This window comes from Microcaecilia unicolor, chromosome 2 (assembly GCF_901765095.1).
Source record: "Microcaecilia unicolor chromosome 2, aMicUni1.1, whole genome shotgun sequence".
In the NCBI taxonomy this organism is placed as follows: domain Eukaryota; kingdom Metazoa; phylum Chordata; class Amphibia; order Gymnophiona; family Siphonopidae; genus Microcaecilia; species Microcaecilia unicolor.
Window position 1 is genome coordinate 262,280,802 of NC_044032.1, and position 25,104 is coordinate 262,305,905.

The 25,104-nt window shown below is 48.8% G+C and overlaps 1 protein-coding gene across 2 annotated transcripts in view; it reads right to left on the bottom strand.

Annotated features, from left to right (window-relative positions):
- The window catches only part of BCAP31 (B cell receptor associated protein 31), a 49,896-nt gene that overhangs the window by 17,728 nt on the left and 7,064 nt on the right, over positions 1-25,104 (bottom strand). For both annotated transcript variants that reach the window (XM_030194075.1, XM_030194076.1), the window contains exon 4: positions 11,260-11,404. In XM_030194075.1, coding sequence (XP_030049935.1) covers positions 11,260-11,404 — 145 coding nt within the window. The remainder of the gene's footprint in view (positions 1-11,259; positions 11,405-25,104) is intronic.

The window sequence follows — 25,104 nt, forward strand, 5'->3', positions numbered from 1 at the left end:
TCTTTATACAGTCACCTATTTATTTATTGCCAGGTATGAGCTTTGCTTTGACCTAGCCAGCTATGTCACCACCCTAAACCTAACTTCACCTCTGGCCCACTCCTAAACTCACTGGTTAGATGGCTAGTTAGCAGGAATATTCAGTGGCACTATCCAGTTAAGTGCAACTGAATCTCTCTGCTTAGCCCTGGACAAGTAACTTCAATGGCCAAAGGCATCTCCTGTTTAAATCGCATTGAATTATCTGCCACAAAATTGTTAACTTGGTTCAAGTAGCTCAAAAGAGCAGACAGCCCTCTATGCTTCTGGCTATTGATGCTGAAAAGATTTTGACAGGTCGGATGGAGAATTTACGTTGCAAATGTTGGCAAAGATTAGTCTAAGGCCACATTATTACTTTGGTAGCTAGCTTAGACTCACCGCTAGAAGCATGTGTGAAAAGTTAATGGTCTGTATTCACAGGTCTTCCACTTAGACAGAGGCACATGTCAGGGGGTGCTATCACCCTTGCTATTTGCTCTTACAACGGAGACACTCGCTGAGAGAGTCCGCAACAATCTGGATATTAAAAGAATAAGGGTGGAAATTGCTCATTTTGCAGATATGCCAATTCTAACCAGTCTGATCTAATACTATCTGTGGTGCTAAAAGTGTCCAGATTTTGGGAAAGTGGCCAGAGTTAAGAAATATGGAAAAGACAATCCCCTTAACATTAATTTACCTGGGCCAGTACATAAGAACATAAGCGTTACCATACTGGGACAGACCAAAAGGTCCATCAAGCCCAGTATCCAATTTCCAACAGTGGCCCATCCAGGTCACAAGTACCTGGGGTAAGATCACAAAACAGTACATTTTATACTGCTTATCCTAGAAATAAGCAGTGGATTTCCTTGAAGTCCATCTTAATAAGGCTTATGGACTTTTCTTTTTCAAAGCTTTTTTAAACCCTGCTAAGCAAACTGCTTTCATCACATTATCTGGCAAACAAATTCCACAATTTAAATTACACACTGAGTGAAGAAATATTTTCTTCGGTTTGTTTTAAACTTACTTAGTAGCTTCATTGTGTGCCCCCTAGTCCTAGTATTTTTAGAAAGAGTAAACAAGTGATTCACGTCTACCTGTTCCACGCCACTCAGTATTTTATAGACTTCTATCATACCTCCCCTCAGCTGTCTCTTCTTCAAGCTGAAGAGCCCTAGCCGCTTTAGCCTTTCCTCATAGGGAAGGTCCCACCCTTTCACAATTTTTGCTGCCCTTCTCTGTACCTTTTCTAAATCCACTATATCTTTTTTGAGATGTGGTGACTAGAACTGCACATAGTATTCAAGGTGCAGTCGCACCATGGAGAAATACAAAGGCATTATGACATTCTCATTTTTGTTTACCTTTTCTAATAATTCTTAACATTCTATCTGGTTTCTTTTCCACCACTACACACTGAGCAGAGGGTTTCAACATATCAATAGTTCTGATAGATGCTGGAGGGGGTTGTCCTGACAAGGGTATTTTCTCCATATTTGGTGGGAATGCCCCAGAATCGCAAGGGGATTGTGAAAAATTGCAATACGACCTTATGAGACTGGGCATCCAAATGGCACAAGATGTTTAATGTGAGCAAGTGCAAAGTGATACATGTGGGAAAGAGGAACCCGAACTATAGCTACATGATGCAAGGATTTGCGTCAGGAGTCACCGACCAGGAAAAGGATCTATAAATCATCGCTGATGATACTTTGAAATGCTCTGCTCAGTGTGCTGAGGAAGCAAAGAAAGTAAATAGAATGTTAAGTATTATTAGGAAAGGAATGGAAAATAAAAAAAAGAAAAAAAAGAGGATATTATAATGACTTTGCATTGCTCCAGCACCTTGAATATTGTGTGTAATTCTGGTCACCGCATCTCAAAAAAAGATAATAGTGGAATTGGAAAGCGTAGAGAAGGGTGACGAAAATAATAAAGGGGATGGGACAACTTCCCTATGAGGAAAGGCTGAAACAGCTTGGGCTCTTCAGCTGGGAGAAAAGATATGATAGAGGTCTATAAAATAATGAGTGGACTGGAACAGGTAGACGTGAATCGCTTGCTTACTCTTTCCAAATATACTAGGGGGCACACAATGAAGATACAAAGTAGTAAATTTAAAATGAAATCGGAAAAAATATTTACTCAACATATAAACTCTGGAATTTGTTGCCAGAGAATGTGGTAAAAGAAGTTAGCTTAGCGGGGTTTAAAAAAAGGTTTGGATAGCTTCCTAAAGGAAAAGTCCACAAGCCATTATTAAAATGATCATGGGGAAAATCCATTGCTTATTTCAGGGATAAGCAGCATAAAATGTATTGTTCTGTTTTGGGACCTTGCCAGGTACTTGCGACCTGGATTGGCCACTGTTGGAAACAGGATGCTGGGCTTGATGGACCTTCGGTCTGTCCCAGTATGGCAACACTTATGTACTAATCAGAGACTTGGAAAAACATTACTCGGTGCACAGAGGCTACAAGAGGGTGAAAGATAGTTTAGTCTGTGAAAATAATTTTGCTGGGGTTCTATAAGGTGGGTGGAGCAGTATTGGGGGTTGGGAAATTGGTATTTATCTCATGGCAGCTATATGCCAGAGGTGCACAGCGGCGCCAGGTGGAAGCTCCTCCAATGAGTGCATGGTCGGGTGGATTACATTATTTAGTATTAATGGAACAGCTCACAACTGGACATGATATATGAGTGAATTCAAGAGCAATGGCAATCATTACTAAAGTCTGTGGGAATATAGGCTTGAAAAGCATTGGACTTTGAGGTTTGGGGGGGGGGGGGGGGGGGCGGTATTCTTCAGATGATGTACTCAACATTTCCTTGGACTGTGAACATTTGAACCATCCAGAAACACAGGATTTGAGACAGAGGAGGAAAGAAGAATTGGGAGGGGGTGGGGAGGAGGAGATATAGCGAATGCTACATACCTGTAGAAGGTATTCTCCGAGGACAGCAGGCTGATTGTTCTCACTGATGGGTGACGTCCACGGCAGCCCCTCCAATCGGAAACTTCACTAGCAAAGTCCTTTGCTAGTCCTCGCGCGCCTGCGCGCACCGCGCATGCGCGGCCGTCTTCCCGCCCGAAACCGGCTCGAGCCGGCCAGTCCGGTATGTAGCAAGACAATACACTTCAAGGGAAGACACAACTCCAAAGGGGAGGCGGGCGGGTTTGTGAGAACAATCAGCCTGCTGTCCTCGGAGAATACCTTCTACAGGTATGTAGCATTCGCTTTCTCCGAGGACAAGCAGGCTGCTTGTTCTCACTGATGGGGTATCCCTAGCCCCCAGGCTCACTCAAAACAACAACCAAGGTCAATTGGGCCTCGCAACGGCGAGGACATAACTGAGATTGACCTAAAAAATTTACCAACTAACTGAGAGTGCAGCCTGGAACAGAACAAACAGGGCCCTCGGGGGGTGGAGTTGGATCCTAAAGCCCAAACAGGTTCTGAAGAACTGACTGCCCGAACCGACTGTCGCGTCGGGTATCCTGCTGCAGGCAGTAATGAGATGTGAATGTGTGGACAGATGACCACGTCGCAGCTTTGCAAATTTCTTCAATGGAGGCTGACTTCAAGTGGGCTACCGACGCAGCCATGGCTCTAACATTATGAGCCGTGACATGACCCTCAAGAGCCAGCCCCGCCTGGGCGTAAGTGAAGGAAATGCAATCTGCTAGCCAATTGGATATGGTGCGTTTCCCCACAGCCACTCCCCTCCTATTGGGATCAAAAGAAACAAACAATTGGGCGGACTGTCTGTGGGGCTGTGTCCGCTCCAGGTAGAAGGCCAATGCTCTCTTGCAGTCCAATGTGTGCAACTGACGTTCAGCAGGGCAGGAATGAGGACGGGGAAAGAATGTTGGCAAGACAATTGACTGGTTCAGATGGAACTCCGACACGACCTTTGGCAGAAACTTAGGGTGAGTGCGGAGGACTACTCTGTTGTGATGAAATTTGGTGTAAGGGGCCTGGGCTACCAGGGCCTGAAGCTCACTGACTCTACGAGCCGAAGTAACTGCCACCAAGAAAATGACCTTCCAGGTCAAGTACTTCGGATGGCAGGAATTCAGTGGCTCAAAAGGAGGTTTCATCAGCTGGGTGAGAACGACATTGAGATCCCATGACACTGTAGGAGGTTTGACAGGGGGCTTTGACAAAAGCAAACCTCTCATGAAGCGAACAACTAAAGGCTGTCCTGAGATCGGCTTACCTTCCACTTGGTAATGGTATGCACTGATTGCACTAAGGTGAACCCTTACGGAGTTGGTCTTAAGACCAGACTCAGACAAGTGCAGAAGGTATTCAAGCAGGGTCTGTGTAGGACAAGAGCGAGGATCTAGGGCCTTGCTGTCACACCAGACGGCAAACCTCCTCCAATGAAAGAAGTAACTTCTCTTAGTGGAGTCTTTCCTGGAAGCAAGCAAGATGCGGGAGACACCCTCTGACAGACCCAAAGAGGCAAAGTCTACGCCCTCAACATCCAGGCCGTGAGAGCCAGAGACTGGAGGTTGGGATGCAGAAGAGCCCCTTCGTCCTGCGTGATGAGGGTCGGAAAACACTCCAATCTCCACGGTTCTTCGGAGGATAACTCCAGAAGAAGAGGGAACCAGATCTGACGTGGCCAAAAAGGAGCAATCAGAATCATGGTGCCTCGGTCTTGTTTGAGTTTCAACAAAGTCTTCCCCACCAGAGGTATGGGAGGATAAGCATACAGCAGGCCTTCCCCCCAATCCAGGAGGAAGGCATCCGATGCCAGTCTGCCGTTGGCCTGAAGCCTGGAACAGAACTGAGGGACTTTGTGGTTCACTCGAGATGCGAAGAGATCCACCAAGGGGGTGCCCCACGCTTGGAAGATCTGGCGCACCACTCGGGAGTTGAGCGACCACTCGTGAGGTTGCATAATCCTGCTCAACCTGTCGGCCAGACTGTTGTTTACGCCTGCCAGATATGTGGCTTGGAGCACCATGCCTTGACGGCGAGCCCAGAGCCACATGCTGACGGCTTCCTGACACAGGGGGCGAGATCCGGTGCCCCCCTGCTTGTTGACATAGTACATGGCAACCTGGTTGTCTGTCTGAATTTGGATAATTTGGTGGGACAGCCGATCTCTGAAAGCCTTCAGAGCGTTCCAGATCGCTCGTAACTCCAGGAGATTGATCTGTAGACCGCGTTCCTGGAGGGACCAGCTTCCTTGGGTGTGAAGCCCATCGACATGAGCTCCCCATCCCAGGAGGGACGCATCCGTAGTCAGTACTTTCCGTGGCTGAGGGATTTGGAAGGGACGTCCCAGAGTCAAATTGGAGCAAATGGTCCACCAATACAGGGATTCGAGAAAACTCGTGGACAGGTGGATCACGTCCTCCAGACCCCCAGCGGCCTGATACCACTGGGAGGCTAGGGTCCATTGAGCAGATCTCATGTGAAGGCGGGCCATGGGAGTCACATGAACTGTGGAGGCCATGTGGCCCAGCAATCTCAACATCTGCCGAGCTGTGATCTGCTGGGACGCTCGCACCCGCGAGACGAGGGACAACAAGTTGTTGGCTCTCGTCTCTGGGAGATAGGCGCGAGCCGTCCGAGAATCCAGCAGAGCTCCTATGAATTCGAGTCTCTGCACTGGAAGAAGATGGGACTTTGGATAATTTATCACAAACCCCAGTAGCTCCAGTAGGCGAATAGTCATCTGCATGGACTGCAGGGCTCCTGCCTCGGATGTGTTCTTCACCAGCCAATCGTCGAGATATGGGAACACGTGCACCCCCAGCCTGCGAAGCGCCGCTGCTACCACAGCTAGGCACTTGGTGAACACCCTGGGCGCAGAGGCGAGCCCAAAGGGTAGCACACAGTACTGGAAGTGGCGTGTGCCCAACTGAAATCGCAGATACTGTCTGTGAGCTGGCAGTATCGGGATGTGTGTGTAGGCATCCTTCAAGTCCAGAGAGCATAGCCAGTCGTTTTGCTGAATCATGGGGAGAAGGGTGCCCAGGGAAAGCATCCTGAACTTTTCTTTTTCGAGATATTTGTTCAGGGCCCTTAGGTCTAGGATGGGACGCATCCCCCCTGTTTTCTTTTCCACAAGGAAGTACCTGGAATAGAATCCCAGCCCTTCTTGCCCGGATGGCACGGGCTCGACCGCATTGGCGCTGAGAAGGGCGGAGAGTTCCTCTGCAAGTACCTGCTTGTGCTGGAAGCTGTAAGACTGAGCTCCCGGTGGACAATTTGGAGGTTTTGAGGTCAAATTGAGGGTGTACCCCTGCCGGACTATTTGCAGAACCCACTGATCGGAGGTTATGAGAGGCCACCTTTGGTGAAAAGCTTTCAACCTCCCTCCGACTGGCAGGTCGCCCGGCACGGACACTTGGATGTCGGCTATGCTCTGCTGGAGCCAGTCAAAAGCTCGCCCCTTGCTTTTGCTGGGGAGCCGCGGGGCCTTGCTGAGTCGCACGCTGCTGACGAGAGCGAGCGCGCTGGGGCTTAGCCTGGGCCGCAGGCTGTCGGGAAGGAGGATTGTACCTACGCTTGCCAGAAGAGTAGGGAACAGTCTTCCTTCCCCCGAAAAATCGTCTACCTGTAGAGGTAGAAGCTGAAGGCTGCCGGCGGGCGAATTTGTCGAATGCGGTGTCCCGCTGGTGGAGAGACTCTACCAGCTGTTCGACTTTTTCACCAAAAATATTGTCCGCACGGCAAGGCGAGTCCGCAATCCGCTGCTGGATTCTATTCTCCAGGTCGGCGGCACGCAGCCATGAGAGCCTGCGCATCACCACACCTTGAGCAGCGGCCCTGGACGCAACATCAAAAGTGTCATAAACTCCTCTGGCCAGGAATTTTCTGCACGCCTTCAGCTGCCTGACCACCTCCTGAAAAGGCTTGGCTTGCTCAGGGGGAAGAGCATCAACCAAGCCCGCCAACTGCCGCACATTGTTCCGCATGTGTATGCTCGTGTAGAGCTGGTAAGACTGGATCTTGGACACGAGCATAGAGGAATGGTAGGCCTTCCTCCCAAAGGAGTCTAAGGTTCTAGCGTCCTTGCCCGGGGGCGCCGAAGCATGTTCCCTAGAACTCTTAGCCTTCTTTAGGGCCAAATCCACAACTCCAGAGTCATGAGGCAACTGAGTGCGCATCAGCTCTGGGTCCCCATGGATCCGGTACTGGGACTCGATCTTCTTGGGAATGTGGGGATTAGTTAATGGCTTGGTCCAGTTCGCAAGCAATGTCTTTTTCAGGACATGGTGCAAGGGAACAGTGGACGCTTCCTTAGGTGGAGAAGGATAGTCCAGGAGCTCAAACATTTCAGCCCTGGGCTCGTCCTCCACAACCACCGGGAAGGGGATGGCCGTAGACATCTCCCGGACAAAGGAGGCAAAAGACAGACTCTCGGGAGGAGAAAGCTGTCTCTCAGGAGAGGGAGTGGGATCAGATGGAAGACCCTCAGACTCCTCGTCAGAGAAATATCTGGGATCTTCCTCTTCCTCCCACGAGGCCTCACCCTCGGTGTCAGACACAAGTTCACGGACCTGTGTCTGCAACCTCGCCCTGCTCGACTCCGTGGAGCCACGTCCACGATGGGGGCGTCGAGAGGTAGACTCCCTGGCCCGCATCGGCGAAGCTCCCTCCGCCGACGTAGTCGGGGAGCCCTCCTGGGAGGTGGCCGCGGTCGGCACCGCACGCGGTACCGACGTCGGGGACCTCAACCTGGGCGATGGGCCAGCCGGCGCCACGCTCGACGGTACCGGAGGCGCAAGCACCGCCGGTACCGGAGGGGTAGGGCGCAACAGCTCTCCCAGAATCTCTGGGAGAACGGCCCGGAGGCTCTCGTTCAGAGTGGCTGCAGAAAAAGGCTGAGAGGTCGATGCAGGCGTCGACGTCAGAACCTGTTCCGGGCGAGGAGGCTGTTCCGGGCTGTCCAGAGTGGAGCGCATCGACACCTCTTGAACAGAGGGTGAGCGGTCCTCTCGGTGCCGATGCCTGCTGGGTGCCGAATCCCTCGGCGACCCAGAGCTCTCGGTGCCGACACGGGGAGGAGACCGGTGTCGATGCTTCTTCGATTTCTTCCGAAGCATGTCACCGGAGCTCCCCGGCACCGACGAGGAGGACGTAGAATCCATCCGTCGCTTCCTCGGGGCCGAGACCGAAGGAGGTCGGTCTCGGGGGGGCTGTACTGCAGGAGCCCTCAGGGTAGGAGGAGACCCACCCGAAGGCTCACCGCCACCAGCAGGGGAATGGACAGCCCTCACCTGCACTCCTGACGATGCACCACCGTCCGACGACATCAGCAGACGAGGTCCCGGTACCACCGACGTCGATGCAGCTATCCGATGTCTCGGCGCCGATGCAGAGGCCCGATGCCTCGATGCACTCGATGCAGGGGCGGCCGAGGAAGATGGTCTGGACGCTGACGACGTCGATGCACTCGAAGATCCCGGTGCCGATGCCGACGAAGAGCCCGAGAACAACACGTTCCACTGGGCTAGTCTCGCTACCTGAGTCCGCCTCTGAAGCAGGGAACACAGACTGCAGTTCTGAGGGCGGTGCTCGGCCCCCAGACACTGAAGACACGACGAGTGTCGATCAGTGAGCGAGATAACCCGGGCGCACTGGGTGCACTTCTTGAAGCCGCTGGAAGGCTTCGATGTCATGGGCGGAAAAATCACGCCGGCGAAATCAAAATCCGAAATGACGGAAAAAGAGCACCAAAACTTTTGAGGGAGAAAATCTCGACCGAGGCCGAAAAGAGGCCTACCCCGACGACGAAAGAAAACTTACCGGGGCAAAAAGCTGGAAGTACGGTGAGGATAGACACGAAACCCGGTGGAGGGTTTCCGGAGCACTTCCCGACTTAAGCAAAAGCTTTTCCGAAGAAAAAACACGCTCAAAACAATTTGGACGCGCGAGGTCGACTTTCCGGGGCTCGACACGGCGAAAATACGACCATACCGAGTGCGGACAAAAGAAGACTGGCCGGCTCGAGCCGGTTTCGGGCGGGAAGACGGCCGCGCATGCGCGGTGCGCGCGGGCGCGCGAGGACTAGCAAAGGACTTTGCTAGTTAAGTTTCCGATTGGAGGGGCTGCCGTGGACGTCACCCATCAGTGAGAACAAGCAGCCTGCTTGTCCTCGGAGAAGATAGGTTTACAAAATACTGAGTGGTGTAGAACAGGTAGGCATGAATCAATTGTTCATTCTTTCAAAAAGTACAAAGACGAGCGGGCACTCCATGAAGTTACACGGAAATACTTAACGAATAAAGAGGAAATAGTTTTTCATTGAATGAATTGTTAAGCTTTGGAACTCATTACGAAAGGATGTGATAACAGCAGTTGGCGTATCTGGGTTTTAAAAAGCTTTGGACAAATTCCTAGAGGAAAAGTCCATAGTCTGCTATTGAGAAAGACATGGGGAAACACACTGCTTAACCTGGGATTGGTAGCATGGAATGTTGCTACTATTTGGGTTTTTGCCAGGTACTTGTGATCTGGACTGGCCACTGCTGGAAGAAGGATACTAAGCTAGATGGACCATCAGTCTGCCCTAGTACAGCTATTCTTATGTCCTTATGTAGAAATACACCACGGTTATTAAATTGTTGTGGTTTGTTTTGTGCCATTGTGGACAGATGGGAAAGCATGTCACTTCAATGTATGTGGCTTTTATTTGTCACCAACTCCCTGGGACATATGTTCACACAAACTGCACATCAGTTAATGTTACAAAATCAGTGCCAGAGCCAGTGATTAAAACTGAAACAAACAGTGAGGGGGGACTGCAAAGGGATAGAAAATGAATGACTCCCCCAAGTCCTCACACAGCTTGCAACAGAGTCAGGGATTAGAATGGAGGCTCAGATACTCATGCTTTGTTAGAAACCACATACAGAGTCAGACATTAACCCAGCTCACTCTCCCCCAACTTCCAAATTTCAATACATCATGTACCAATCCCATAAAGCAGCCAATGGAATCCTGGGGGATCAGTCCGGCTTTAAGAATATCCATAATGAATATGCATGACACAGACTTGCATGCCTGGCCACCTCCATCGTGGCTCTCGAGAACTGAACATGCTACTCTTCTGCACAAGGGGTGTGCATGTATTGTCTTAAAGTGGGGTAGCTCCACAGCCACTAAAGGGGCACAAGGCTGCATATGCAAGTTAAACTGGACATGCTGTATACTGCCTTGGGTGAATCTGTTCAGAAAGGCATTTAATAAATCCCAATAAATTAAATGTTCACTAGGCGTATGTGTGCGCCAAGGTTCTGTAAACAGGCAGGATGCTTGCAGGGCAGCAGCAGCTGGCTGCCTGACACGAGGCAAACGTCTGAACAGAGTGGGACGGCTGGGCTCCCTAGAGAGACAATGAACCCTCCACATACAGCTGCACTCTCCAGGGATTACAGAATAAAGCTACTCCCCTTGCCAAGGGATTCCACTGAAACCACAGCACCCAACTTTACCCCAGGCTAATTTAGTTTGAGGCATCAAATGACAGACAGCTAACTCTGTATATGAAAGTAAAAAGTATTACGGTATACAAGCAAGTTTGTGTTTTGTTTTTTAAACTTTTTCTGTTCTGATTTAGCACATGCACTCAAGTCAACAAATATTAAATTAGTGTAAACTAAAACAGATCAAAAAAGTGACTAAGAAAACACATACTTCAGTGGTTCCCAAACCTGACCCTGGAGGGACCCCAGCCAGTCAGGTTTGGGTTTCTGGGATATCCTCAATGAATATTCATGAGAGATGTTCATGTAGTGGATGCAGTGCATACAAATATCTCTCATGAATATTCATTGTGGATATCCCAAAAACTGACTGGTTGGGGTGCCTCCAGGACCAGGTTTGAGAACCACTGACGTATTGCTAAAAATTATGTTCTGAGAGCACCACCTAGTGAGCAAACCATGGAACCAGCTTCCTAGCAACATTACTGATGTTACTGTCAATTATAGATGTAAAGCATATATCACAGCAACAGCACTAACTTAAATCTCCCCACCCCCAATATAAGGCTTAAAATTCTTGACTGTACAAAGCACCAAGAATTTTTTTCCCCCGACGCTCCACTAACAGGTCACAAGAGGCAAATACATGTGACTGTGCACACCATAGCCTCACTCACTTGGGAAGCTCCAAAAGGAGCGGATGTGATGAAGGTAAAGTTCTACATGCTCCCTGATGCAAAAATGACAAAGCAATCCCAAGAAAGGAGGAAAGTACTCACAAAGACAGCAGCAGGGAAAAGCCAGCAATGTACAGGTTGCGCTGGGCCCGGAAGAGTTTCATGTGAAGATGCTCTACAGCCACAGGGTTGTTCTGCAGGTTCACCTGTTCACTGATATTGTACTTATGGATTTCACGAAAAGCATCTATCATGAGGGGTTAAAGTAAGAAAAGAGCTTCAGGCACAAAAATTACCCAGGACAAATTAATGACAAACCACACATCTGCATCTCTCCTGACCCCCCACCTCAAAAAAACAAACCCTTTTTTGGCATCATTCCAAAAGCAGTTAAGCAGAACTGAACACGCAATTCCAGCTTGGAAAATCCAACTTCTGTTCCTCCTACCGGGCCTATGGATCCTGCAGTGCTTACAGTCCTCCAGCATTAGTGGGGAGAAGTGGAGGGATGGGGAATCTAGCCAACTGCATACTTGCAAACACACGATCTAAATTCAGGGAGGCAAGGTCTATGCCTCTCCACCTCTGGCTAAACTGGACTGGAAGCAGAAGGGAAAATTAAAAATTCTGATGGGGAGCTGCACATGAAACATAGGAACATAGCAGATGACGGCAGAAAAAGACCTGCATCGCCCATCCAGTCTGCCCAACAAGATAAACTCATATGTGCTACTTTGTGTGTATACCTTACCTTGATTTGTACCTGTCCTTTTCAAGGCACAGACTGTGTAAGTCTGCCCAGCACTATCCCCGCCTCCCAACCACCAGCCCCTCCTCCCACCACCGGCTCTGGCACAGACCGTAAAAGTCTGCCCAGCACTATCCCCGCCTCCGGCTCTGCCACCCAATCTCAGCTAAGCTCCTTAGGATCCATTCCTTCTGAACAGGATTCCTTTATGTTTGTCCCATGCGTGTTTGAATTCTGTTACCGTTTTCATTTCCACCACCTCCCGCGGGAGGGCATTCCAAGCATCCACTACTCTCTCTGTGAAAAAATACTTCCTGACATTTTTCTTGAGTCTGAAGGTTTATAAAGGAGGAGCACGGCCAGACAGGGAAGTTACTAGAAGCCTAATAGAGCAGGAGAGGAAGGAATAAACTATGCAAATACATATGCACATGCATGGAACTCCAGCCCTTGACAAGCGCTTGGTCTGACCAACCTGCTTAGTTTGACAAAGTAAACAAAATACTGTGCAGAAGGGGCATGCTCAGAGCAAGGCCTGAATCCATACAAGCACACAATCAGATTTAAGTAAAAAATGGCACCGAGCGAGAAGCAGAAAGCTGGGGACTACTCATTTAATTTCTCATCTGCCTGGAAGAGGAACTTATACACACAAGCCAGGACTTGTAGCCACCAACCCAAAGAGTGCTTGAAACAGTTCAAGCACTCTCTTTGAGTTGGTGGCTACAAGTCCTGGTTTGTGTGTATATGTCATTGGATGTTACCAGAGATACTGATATTGTGGATTCGTTTTCTGTTGAAAGAGGAACTTAACATACCCCCTTACCAGAGCCAGAACCTACCCTTTTTGGGCTCAGCTCAATTTGGATGGTGATATTCACCCTTCAAAAGCATCTATCCCAGAACTCAGACTTGATGGGGGACCAATTTGTCTACAGCGAGGCAGAAGCCTCTCTCAGTCCCAAGACGTGCAGCAGTCTGGCAATTCCCAAGGGAGCTGGGCTTGTAAAGCAGCTAACCATCAGAACTACAGCATTTTCTGGGGAGCTAAATAAGCAGATCCCCACTCCCCTAGCAACACCTACAGGAGATGGAGAAACCCTATGGAATCCCTGGCAACCATAACCATAATATGCTGAGGTGGAGGAGCTATTTTGTGGAGAAAATGTATGTACGTTATTCCTGCACACAAACTGATAATGACCATCATACAATGCTCCTACAGCAACAGTACCACACATGCTTTCACCGGAACCCTCACAAGCTATCACCTCCCTGGAACAGTGTTTCAAGTTAGGCCACTGGGCTTAATTGTTCAGTTCCTCCTAGAACTCTTTGTTTGATAACCTACATGAGTTGCCCTTAAAGGATAAAGTAAATTTATGTTTTACTTGATAATTTCCTTCCCTTTAGTTACAGCAGATGAATTCAGCAACTTATGGATTATGACCATCTACCAGCAGGTGGCGATAGAGCACACTGAGCTCTGTCATATAGGACAGTATGCTCCTCAGTTCATCAATATGTCTCAAAGAAGGATCAACATATCCCAATACCTCCTTCCTCACAGGACCCAAACAAACAATTCCCTGATAAACTGAACCCAACCAATATAAGCAACTGTAAACAGAAACTTGAACCTGAAGCAAGAGAGTAACAAGAGCCAGAGAGACACATAATGGGATCCTTGATTCAGCTACTGTGACTAAAGGAAAGAAAATCAGATAAGACAATTTTACGTTCCTCATCAAAAGCAGATGAATCCAGTAACTTGTGAGATGTAGCAAAGCAGTCCTCAAACAGGGCAGGAACCAGAAACTCCTGCAGCGAGCACTGATGCCCAAAAAAGACACTTTGGACTGTGCCAAGAAATCCTGGCAATAATGCTTTGCAAAGGTGTGCATTGAGGACCAAGTAGCGAACCAGCAGATTTCCTCGAGAGAAAATGCCTGAGAATCTGCTCAAGATGTCGACAGCACTCTGCTCGAATGGGCTCTCATAACCAGTGGAGGGTGTTTACCTGAAAGAATATAAGCCAAAGCAACGGCCTCCTTAAGTCACCAATAGTCAGTTTAGAGGCCACACCACCACGATTCAATCCTGACAACAGCACAAACAGATCTGACCTCTGAACTCACTGGTGACCTGAAGGTACTGCAGGAGCACCAGCTAGGTGTCAAGTAGATGCAACAAGTCAAAGTCTCTCTCAGTCTTCTCTCCTAAAAGGACAAATGAAACCAGGGCCGATTCATGTGAAATGAAGAGACCACTTTAGTAAGGATGGTACCATACAAACAGAAACACTGGCCTCCGTGAAACAAAGAAAGGGTTCTCTACAGACAGCGCCGACACCCTATGCGCTTAAGATATTGCTACCAAAAAGACAAACTTCAAGTTGAGCTCCTTGAGCGTAGCCTTACGAATGGGATCAAAGGGCGCTCCCTGTAGCAACCTAAGGACCTGATTAAAGATTTCATGCAGGATAACAACACAGAGGGGGTGGAAGACAATTAACCCCTTTCAAAAAGACGTACAATGTCAGGGAGGAATCTTGAATATATCCCCAGGAACAAGCCAAAGCTGCCACCTGCACCTTCAGGGAATTCAAGGCCAAACCTCTGGCAAGTAGGCAAAAATCTGAGGCAAGGAAGACTAAAATGGAGACAACACACTTTCCTAATATCAAGCTTCAGACACTCGCCAGACTCGAGCATATGCTTTAGAGGTTAACCTCTTCCTCCTCTGAGTAGCCTTTCCTTCTCAACTTCAACCTCTCAAGAGAAAGGCTGTAAGATCAACTGAATGGGCACTTGAACCAGCAATCCCCAAGAAGAAGGAAGCCAGAGAGGCTCAATCACTAGGAGATGGACCAGATCCATATACCACGGCCTACTGGGCCAATCCAGCACAATCAAAATGGAGGATTTTGTGGAGCACCCAACCTATCATTGGCCACAGGGGAAAAATATAGAGAAATTTCAGTAACAGCCATTCCTGCAGAAGAGCATCTATCCCCTCTGAACCACACTTCTTCTGTTGAAGAATCTGGGAACTTTTGAGTTGTGACAGGAAGTCATTAGATCTAATGACTGCATACCCCACGCTCTTATGACCGACCAGAAAGCTTCCTGGGACAACGCCCATTCTCCTGGGTCCAGGGTGTTCCTGCTCAGATCATGGAGCTCCCCCACAATGTAAGCGGCTGACAACAGTTGTAGATGAGACTCCGCCCAAACCATCAACAGGCAAGCCTCCTCTACCATCTCAGTGCTGTGTGTGCCCAGGTCAAAGACAGACACCGTCAGGAGACTGTCCGAAAAAAAAAACGTGGACCAGCTTCCCTTCCAGAAGAGGCTGAAATGCCAGAAGTGTCTATGGACCGCCCTCAGTTCCAGATGGCTTATAAGTCAATGGGCTTTTGTCATGTTCCAGCAATGGAGACAGGGAGCTCTACATCCTGACAAACTTGCATCGGTTACTACCAACACCCAGAAAGGTACAGACAGGAGCACCCCAGATGAAGATGGTCTAGATGCAGCTAGCACAGCATGCTGTACCTGGTCTACTAGGTCCAGGACAAAGACCATAGTCATGTGACAGGGGAATCACCGGGAAAGAAGAGACTGCTGTAGCAGGTGCATGTGAGCTCTGGCCCAGGGAACTATTTTGAGACACGCCACCGTGGAGCCCAGGACCTGCACATAATCCCACGTATGAGGCTGAAGGTTCTGCAACAGACTGTGGATTTGCGACTGCAGCTTGTCCACCACTATCTGGCATAAAAACTTTGCCCTGTCAACACACCCCCAGATACTCCAAAGTTTGAGACAGAATCAACTGACTTTTGACCAGAATGACTACCCACCCCAGAAACCACAACAGCTGAATTACTCCAAAGGTGGCCCGATGACTCTCTTGCATAGAGGAGGTCTAAAATTAACCTGTCATCCAAACACGGGTGCACTCTGATCCATTCATTCTGCTGCTACCACCACCATCATGACCTTGGAGAGTGTCCATGGAACTGTAGCCAACCCAAAGGGCATCACTTGGAACTGGAAGTGCTGTCCCAGAATAGAAAAGCACAGAAGTGTTGATGCAAAGCCTAGATGGACACACCAAGTTATACTTCCCTTAGATCCAGTAACATTATGAATTCCCCCTGGTCATACTGCTGCTATCACTGACTGAAGGGTCTCCCTGTGAAAATTCTGGACTCGCAGGACAATCATTTCAGGCCCAAGACTAGGAGATAGGAGCCTCCTTTCTTTGGGACCAAAAAATAGATGGAACAGCGCCGTCCACATTGTTCAGAGGAGGGGACTGGAATCACCACTCCCAACTCCTGCAAATACTGAAGGGTAGAGAGAATGGCATCCCTTTTGTCTACAGCCTTGCACAAGGATTCCAAGGGAAAAAAAAAATCTTACACAGGAGAGGAGAACTCTAATTTCTAACCTTCTCTGAAAAGCTCCAAGACCCATTGGTCTGGTGTATTCTTGGCCCACTCCTCGTAAAAACTCGCCAGGCGTCCTCAAATCACTTCCTCTGAAGAGTGGGCCAGCTCCCCATCATTGAGAGGAGTGAGCGGCTGGAAAGCACCGAGCGGATTAGGTTGTGGCTCACTTGTCCCCACGAAAAGGCTGCTTAGGTTGATATCTGAGCCTCAACTGTTGACAAACAGCCCAGCCGGTAGTGCCAAGAATCCTTCAGCGGGCCTGACTTCTCCAATCCTCCCCAAACAGAAGTTTCCTTCGGAAAGGGAACTTAGTAAGGCACTGCTTGGATTCTGCATCCACTACCAGTGGCGGTGCCAGAGTAAACATCTAGCTGTGACCGTCCACACCATCTGCTTGGCTGAGGGTCAGATAAGATCATACAGGGAGTCAGCCAGATAGGCCAACCCCATTTCCATAGCCGGGAATTCCACTGCCTCGGACACCTCTGAACTAGAGAGAGCTTCTGCCACCTGCTGAGTTCAGCTGAAGCAAGTCCTAGACATACAAGAACTGCAGATTGCCACCTGCAGAGAAAGCGCAGAGATCTCAAAGGAGAGCTTCAAAGACGACTCAAGCTTCCTATCCCAATGTCCTTAAGAGCTATACCTCATTCAATCAGCAGAGTAGTTTTCTTTATCACAACCACTAAGGCATCCAACTTAGGCAATCTGAAGCAATCCAATTCCTCAGACAGGATTCAGGTGTACCATAGCTCTTGCCACTCTCAAGTTGGTACCTGGAGTGGCCTACTGTGCTGATTATCAGCTCCTGCATGGTCTCATGCACTGAAAAAGCCTTGGGGGGGGGGGGGGGGGGGGCTCTTTGTGCAAGCCATCTTAGGATTAGATGTCGCCGCCACTGGCTGAGAGTCAGAAGCCAAGATATTCAGGACCACCAGAGCTTTACAAATGAATGAGGGCAACTCCTCCTTATGAAAGGCCAGAGACACCGTGGAGTCAGACTCATCAGGCAACAAACTCCCCTCCTCCAGCAAATCAGGAATCACAGATGCAGCTGCAGGTTACCATTCAGAGGGCGCAGGAGAAGAGGGAGACCGCCTCCAGTTCTGACAGCGTCCATTTGTCCTTTTAGATGACAAATTTGGATCCTGACAAATAAGAGGGAACTCAGTGACTGGGGGAGACCTCTTCAGCAGAAATGCTTAATGCATCAGTAAAACAAACTCCAGTGAAAGGGGTGTCTGAGAAGCTGCCTGAGACCCGGTGGCAAGGGAAGCAGCTGTTAGAAAGTGAGTACCTGCACCGTGAAGAGCCCCCCCCCCCAAAAGAGACGCTCTGATCCACAGAAACCGTGCTGCAGGGATCCAAAATGGTTGTGGGTGCCGGCGAAGATGAAGAGCTTGAGGCAGTCGCCAATGTGCTTATTGCCAAACTTCCCCTCCGCAGGAACCTAATGGCCCTGCAACCTCCGGTGCCGAAACTGGAAGCTCCATTACCAAGCAAGTGCCGCACTGCCCTGACACTGTTCTGTGTTTCACAAACAGCATTTAACAGCCTCCGTCACCATCAGTCCCCCAGGAGAAACCAGTACTGCGATGCAGCTAATAAAAATTTAAAGGCATATTCACAGTAAACCAGAGGCTGAACTAAACTGCCAAAGCCAAGTTCCTCCAGATGCAGCAGCATAGCTGACCTCGAGTAGAGCCACTGAACTGCTGGTCACTACCCCCCCCCCCCTTTTTTTTTTTAGTATGAGAAAAGGGGGGAATAAAAAATGCGGCAGGAGGGAGAAGGGTGAGGGGGACCCAGTAACACCAGGTGTAACCCCCTAGAGAAGGCACTTCAGCAGCCTAATCAACCCTAGCTCAACTGAACCAGCCTAGATAGAACAGGAGTAATGGCCCACGATGAGACCAGGAGCTTGCAAGAGACCGTCCACTGCCTGCTGGAGATAGAGATATACTGAAGAACTGAGGAGCATACCGTCCTATATGATAGAGAACCCTGAACTCTATCTCCACCTACTGGTAGATGATCATAACCCACAAGTTGCTGGATTCATCCGATGATGACAAGGAAGCTATCAATAAAGGCTTTTAAACAGAGTAGTAACTAAGCTGGTAAGGTCCAACACTGGCTGCACGCACTGTAGCAGGAATCTACTCTTACCCTAGCTGAGATAATATTCATGCAGCTTTCTAACTTTGCGTGCAACTTTCTAACACCTGTTACACTATATGTTCCACCTTTGCTTACGAGAGCAAATAAACCACCGAAGTGGAGTAACAAAGAAAACCTTACGAAGTCTGCAAAAGCAGTCAAGTAGTAAGGTCAAATAGATAAGTCTTTCAACACTTGACAGATTCTCAAGGATGTACTTTATTATGGAAAAAAAGGACCCAACACGGGACCGTGTTTCAGCTTGAGAGAACCTGCTTCAGGGGTCTTTTGTAGGCAAGATCTAGGAAGTGTTAAAAAGCAGCAAACATCCAAAAGAGAGTTGTGATATTCATTAATCAAACAAAGCTGTCTCTGTGAAAAGTGCTTACACTCTATGCTGTCTTAAAATGTTTTATTGCGGGGGTCACGTGATGCTGTGAGCTGGGAAGGAAGTGAATTTTCGGCTGCTGGGAGCCCTGCCCGAAATTCGAACCTTTAAAGACGTCTCCGACCCCGGAAAGTAGAGAATCTAAGGCGCACACGCTCTCCCAGTATATGGACAAATATTTAACGCGATCGGCGATGGCGCAAACCGCAAAAAACACGAAGAAAAAAGAGGAGAAACCGAGACTTGGCGAATCCAAGATGGCGGCCGCCTCGCCGGCGAATTCACCCTCCCGCCCGGCCTCTGATTTCACGTTGCTAGAACTTACAGAAGCAGTGGTGGGCGCATTGGCCCCCCAGTTTGATCAGCTTTCTGCCCAGATAACGGGGCTGTCGGCGCTCACGACAGAACTTTCACGTCGGACTGGGGAGCTGGAGGCCCGGGTTGCGGAGGTGGAAGATGGTCAACAAAATAGCTCGGGAGAGATAGAAAGACTACAACGCCTGGTCCAGGAGAATGTGCAGCGAGTAGAAGATTTGGAAAATCGCTCGCGCCGCGATAATCTCCGCTTTGTGGGATTTGCAGAATCCTTGGCAGATAAAGACTTAAAACGCACATTGGAAACATGGCTTCAGGCACATTTCCCGGAGGCTGGAGAAGGCCGTACGATCCGAATTGAACGTGCACATCGTGTAGGACCTAGGCCGACAAGAGAATCGAGGCCCAGAGTGGTGATAGCAAAATTTCACTGTTATGCCCAAAAAGCGGCAATATTGCGACAGTATAAAAGCTGCAGGGAAACTACAAAATATGATGGAACCTTAATACGTATCTTTCAGGATTACTCTGCGGCTTTGGCAGCACAACGCCGCGCTTTTTCCACGGTTTGCACCTGTCTAGTGGAAAAAAAGTTCAAATTCACCCTGCAATATCCAGCAACCTTGAAAATCTTGGCGAATGGAACCTGGACAACTTATACTGAACCAGATGCTGTAGCGGAGTGGTTGAATCATCACCAGACCTGACATTGGGGGGATTGCCATTATATTCCACAGATGGTTTAACCACACAATATGTTGATGGAGTTCTTAGTTGGCAGTTGCCGGTTGGATTGCTACTTTGCTTGAGTTCTAGAAAGTTTTTGTTGGGCTGCTAACGGCGAAAATTGACTGTGAAAAAGAGTGAGACCGAATGGCTGGGTGAACAAGATGGTAGACCAGAGACTTATGGCGGAATGGCTCAGGAATGGACTGGAGCGGAAAGCTGTTCGAATACCTGACGGTGTGATCTTGGTGGCTTTCTGGGCTATGTGAGACACTAACTATGATACATTTATTTTGATATGAAAGAAGGGTAGGGCTCCTATAGCATCTAGACCTCTGCCTGCTACACTCACTGAACGCAGTGAGATTGGTAAGACAGGCCAGATAGTTAGTGGGGGGAAGATGGGGGGGAGGACAAGGGGGGGAGATACAGGGGAAGGGGGAGGGAGAGGGAGGGAATGGAAGCAGAAGCGAGCAGATTGATGAAGGGACACAAAGAAGAGCTGTGGGCTTGGGTAAACCATGGTATGATTGTGTGTTGGTTGATATAAGGAGCCTTTGGTTGAGGCTGGGCAACCGGGGCGTTAAGTTAGGTTTGCTATATGTTACTTTGACGAAGTTAGAAGATTGCTTTGACTGAACATTTAAGATTAGTGACCTGGAATGTGGCGGGGATTACCTCTCCAATTAAGAGATCAAAAATTTTAACACACTTGAACCGCCTAAAGGCTTCCATAGTATGCCTACAAGAGACCAAACTCTCAGACGAGGAACACCGAAAGCTGCGCCAGCAATGGGTGGGGGAGTGTTATTACTCCTCCTCCGGGGCTAGACGGGGAGGAGTGGCGATATTGATTAGGAAAGGGCTCCCATGCACTTCTAAATTAATAGGGAAAGACCCTAAGGGAAGATACGTCCTACTTCATCTCAATATTATGGGACAGGAATACTACCTATGTGTTGTTTATGGGCCAAACGGTTATGATGCAGAGTTTTTCCAGACATTGATAAATCTGGGTCTCAAATACGATACGGCCCCTTGGATTGTGGCGGGAGATTTTAACCAAGTGCTTGACCCGGACCTCGACCGCTCGACGGTCGGGGCATGGAGAGCACTACCCCGCAGTAAAGGATTACCTTATCTCTGTAAGTTAATGGACTTAGTAGATCCCTGGAGGTTACTATTCCCGCAAAGGCGGGACTATACCCATCTGTCGAAGGCCCACAAAACCTGGTCCCGTATAGACTACATTTTAGTTTCCACATCGCTTTTTTCTCGGGTAGTTAAGACAGATATGGCAACAATGGCGATATCAGATCATACTCCAGTCTGGGCTGATATAGCACTGGGACAAAATGTAGACAGATTTAAGTCATGGAGGTTCCCATCCTACTTAGCGGGGGATGGAGACTTTGGCAATTTCCTAGTACAAAAATGGAAACTGTTTGAATCTGATAACGTAGCCCACAAAGACAACCCGACATTGTTCTGGGAAACTTCTAAAGCAGTTATGAGAGGGGAAATCATCGGATACTTAAGCGCAAGAAATAAAAAGATCTCCCAAGGCATAATTTTACTGGAGCGTAAATACCAACAAGCTAAACGGGCGCACATACGATGTAGAACCCAGACCAATTATGACAATGTGATTGCGGCACAGGTGGCCCTAGACTCACTACTCCACGAACGGGCCAAGAGGCAAGCTTTTGGCCGTAAATATCACTATTTCAAATATGGTAATAGACCTGGGAAATTACTAGCTAAAGTTGCAAAGGCCTGGTCGGAGAAGACATTTATTTCTACGGTGTTGGCACCTGATGGTTCCCGTAAATCTTGTCCTAAGGATATATTGACCATATTCAGAGATTATTTTTCCCGAGTATACCAACCGGAGGCGCAGCAGGGGGGACCAAAATTGGATGATTATTTGAGAGACGCGGGCCTCCCGGTACTGCCACAGGTGGTCCGGGATCAGTTGAATGCTCCCCTCCAGGCCCGAGAGATTCAACAAACGATCAAGGGTTTGTCCTTGGGAAAATCTCCGGGCCTGGATGGTTTCTCTACAGAATACTATAAATTATTGTCGACCCAACTGAGTGTTCCCCTGACACTTCACCTTGAAGCAGCTGTGGGAGTGGGGAGACTGCCCAGGGATTCGAATGAAGCCTTAATTGTTCTCATCCCGAAACCGGGTAAACCACCCGACTTGCCAGGGTCTTACAGGCCAATATCTCTTCTCAATGTAGATGTCAAAATTTTAGCTAAAGTCCTTGCTGACAGGCTGGCTATACATCTCCCGGCTTTAGTAGGGGACCATCAGGTGGGATTCGTGCGGGGGAGACACCCAGGTCTCAATGTCCGTAGGGCCCTGATGGCAGTGGCGTATGCGGAAGCCACGGGTCATCCCTTAATGTTGGCAGGCCTGGACGCTACTAAAGCATTTGACCAAGTGAATTGGGACTATCTCTTTCAAACACTTAAATACATAGGGTTGTCCGGGTGGTATTTGCATGCAATTGATACACTATATACGGATCCTGGAGCCAGAGTCTTAGTGAATGGAATGTGTTCTCCACGTTTTTTGGTAAGACGGGGCACGAGACAGGGTTGCCCCCTGTCCCCACTTCTGTTTTTGATATACTTGGAGCCCCTGCTGCGCAATATTATAAAAGACCCAGAGGTGGAGGGAGTTCAGCTACCACAGCTTCATGTTAAAGTATTGGCTTATGCAGATGACATTCTTCTAGTACTGACACAACCTCAGACATCGTTGACAATAGCTTTAGACCACATAGCAGAATTCGGATATTACTCGGGGTTCCAACTTAATTCACAGAAGTCCGAGGTGCTACCAATACCTCTCTCCGTGCGGGAGCGCTGGGAGGGAAGGTTCCCGTTGAAGTGGACCGCTGATTACTTGGTCTACTTGGGGATCAGATTGCCAACATCGCTCACGCAACTTTATAAAATCAACTTAGCCCCCTTGTGGAAAGAGACTCAACACACTTTAGAAATGTGGCAGCGCCTTCCCCTGTCCTTGTGGGGGCGTGCAGCTCTGTACAATATGGTCCTGGTTCCGAAATGGCTATATGTGGTCCAGGTGCTATCTCTATTCTTCTTATATAAAGACGAGCGGAAACTACACAGATTACTAGCTAGATATCTATGGAATGGGAAAAGACCCAGGGCTACACTACAACAAACATACCTTCCAATACAAAAGGGAGGATTGGGTGTACACAGCATTCAACGTATGTCAGTGGCGGGTTGCATGAGACATCTTACGGATTGGTTTAGGGGCACATCCTTTTTTTCCTTTCCCATTCCTGAAACTAAACTAGTGAGCAAATATCACTTTAGCTATTGGTTGCATGCACCAGTTGGCAAAGCACCCACCGCCAAAGGATATGCTCCTCTTTTCACGCCGCTGAGACGTGCATGGCGATGGCTGGGCAGAGCTGGAGGGTTCGAGTGCCACTCTTCCCCCTTCCTACCGATTGGTGGCAACGTAGATTTTTCAGTGGGCACGGATACTGAGACTTTTCAGACATGGAGGGAGGGGGGGATAATATTCCTGTTTCAAGTATTAACAAAAGAAGGCAAATGTAAGTCCTTCAAGGATTTGTGTGAGAATGTTGGACTTCCAGCACAGGCTACCCTTTCCTACTTGCAATTGAGCCATTACATTGCCTCCCTCCCCCGAGCGTCGTTGACCTCGCAGAGACGAAGACAAATTACAGATTTGCTAGATTTGGAGGCGCAGCTTTCGGTTCCTCTAAAATTCTATCATTTTAAACTCAAAGAGCTTTGCCCGGAGATATCATATGATCAGATTGCTGGGGCCTGGACTAGAGACTTGGGCTGTTCTATTACTGGAGTGATGGTACAGGCTAATTTGGCAATGGGGTATAAGACCTTTAGAGAGGTGACACTGCAGGAATCCCAATATAAATTTAACATGAGAATGTATATTTCGCCACATAGAGCGTTTAGAGCTGCCTTAAGACCTTTGGATGACTGCCCTAAGTGTGCGGGAACTGGGGCGCATTTGGGACATATGTTCTGGTTGTGCCCCCAGGTCCGTGTCTTCTGGACACAGCTTTGTGCATTCGTCTCGAGTATCTGGGGGTTGCAGTGGTGCCCCTTACCTACCCTTTTATTTGACAAATATAAGGTGAGAGGGAACCGAAGGAGGGGTATGTTACCGTTCCTACGCAGGGCGACTGCTATGGGAAAGAAAACGATTTTATTGAATTGGATTTCATCGGAACCCCCTTCCATGCCACGGTGGCGATCCCTTATGATCTCCCTAGGAGCTCTAGAACGTAGGGAAATAAATGACTTAGCATCCCCGAAAGGAGATCGACTATTACAATGTTGGTTATTGTTCTGGGATACCTTGACTCCCATGGCTCGCAGTAGAATTCTGAATGGGTAAGCTTGCAGGGTGGAGGGTGGGTGGGAGGTGGGAGGGGGGGAGGTTAGATAGGCACATTATGAAAGCAAAAATTATAAATGACCAGGTTGAACATGGATGTAATTAGATTATTGGAACACACTTGTAATGCAATGTTTTTTTTTTCCACTTTATTGTCACCTGTACCTTTTGGTCATTAATAAAAATGATATAAAAAAAAAAAAAAAAAATGTTTTATTGCGTACTAGTAAAAAAGGCCAGTTTGTTGTGAAGGAAACGGGCGCTAGCAATGCTCCCCCCCTACCCATCCAAGCCCCTCCCCCCCTGCGCATCACACAAGCCCCCCCCACCGGGCACATGACCCCCCCCCCCCCATAGTAACGGTGTGTGGCCGCTGCTGCTTCTTCTGTTGAGCAGCAGCGGCGGAAAAAAAGGACAAAAACGGGGGAAAAAAACTACCTGGAAAATGCGGCTCCGTAGACAGCCATCTGCCATTGGCCCTCGTCTCTGCAGCCGGTCCTCCTCTCCCCTCTGACGTCGCAGCGCTCCTCCAGGGTCTTCCTCCAGGGGCAGTGACGTGCAGGGGAGAGGAGGAGCGGCTGCACAGACGACAGCCAATGGCAGATGGCTGTCTACGGAGCCGCGTTTTGCAGTTGTTTGTTTTTTTGGGTTTCTTCTTTCTTTTTGTACCGGCCGGTAGGGGTTGCGGGTGGCAAGGGCCAGACTTGGAGAAG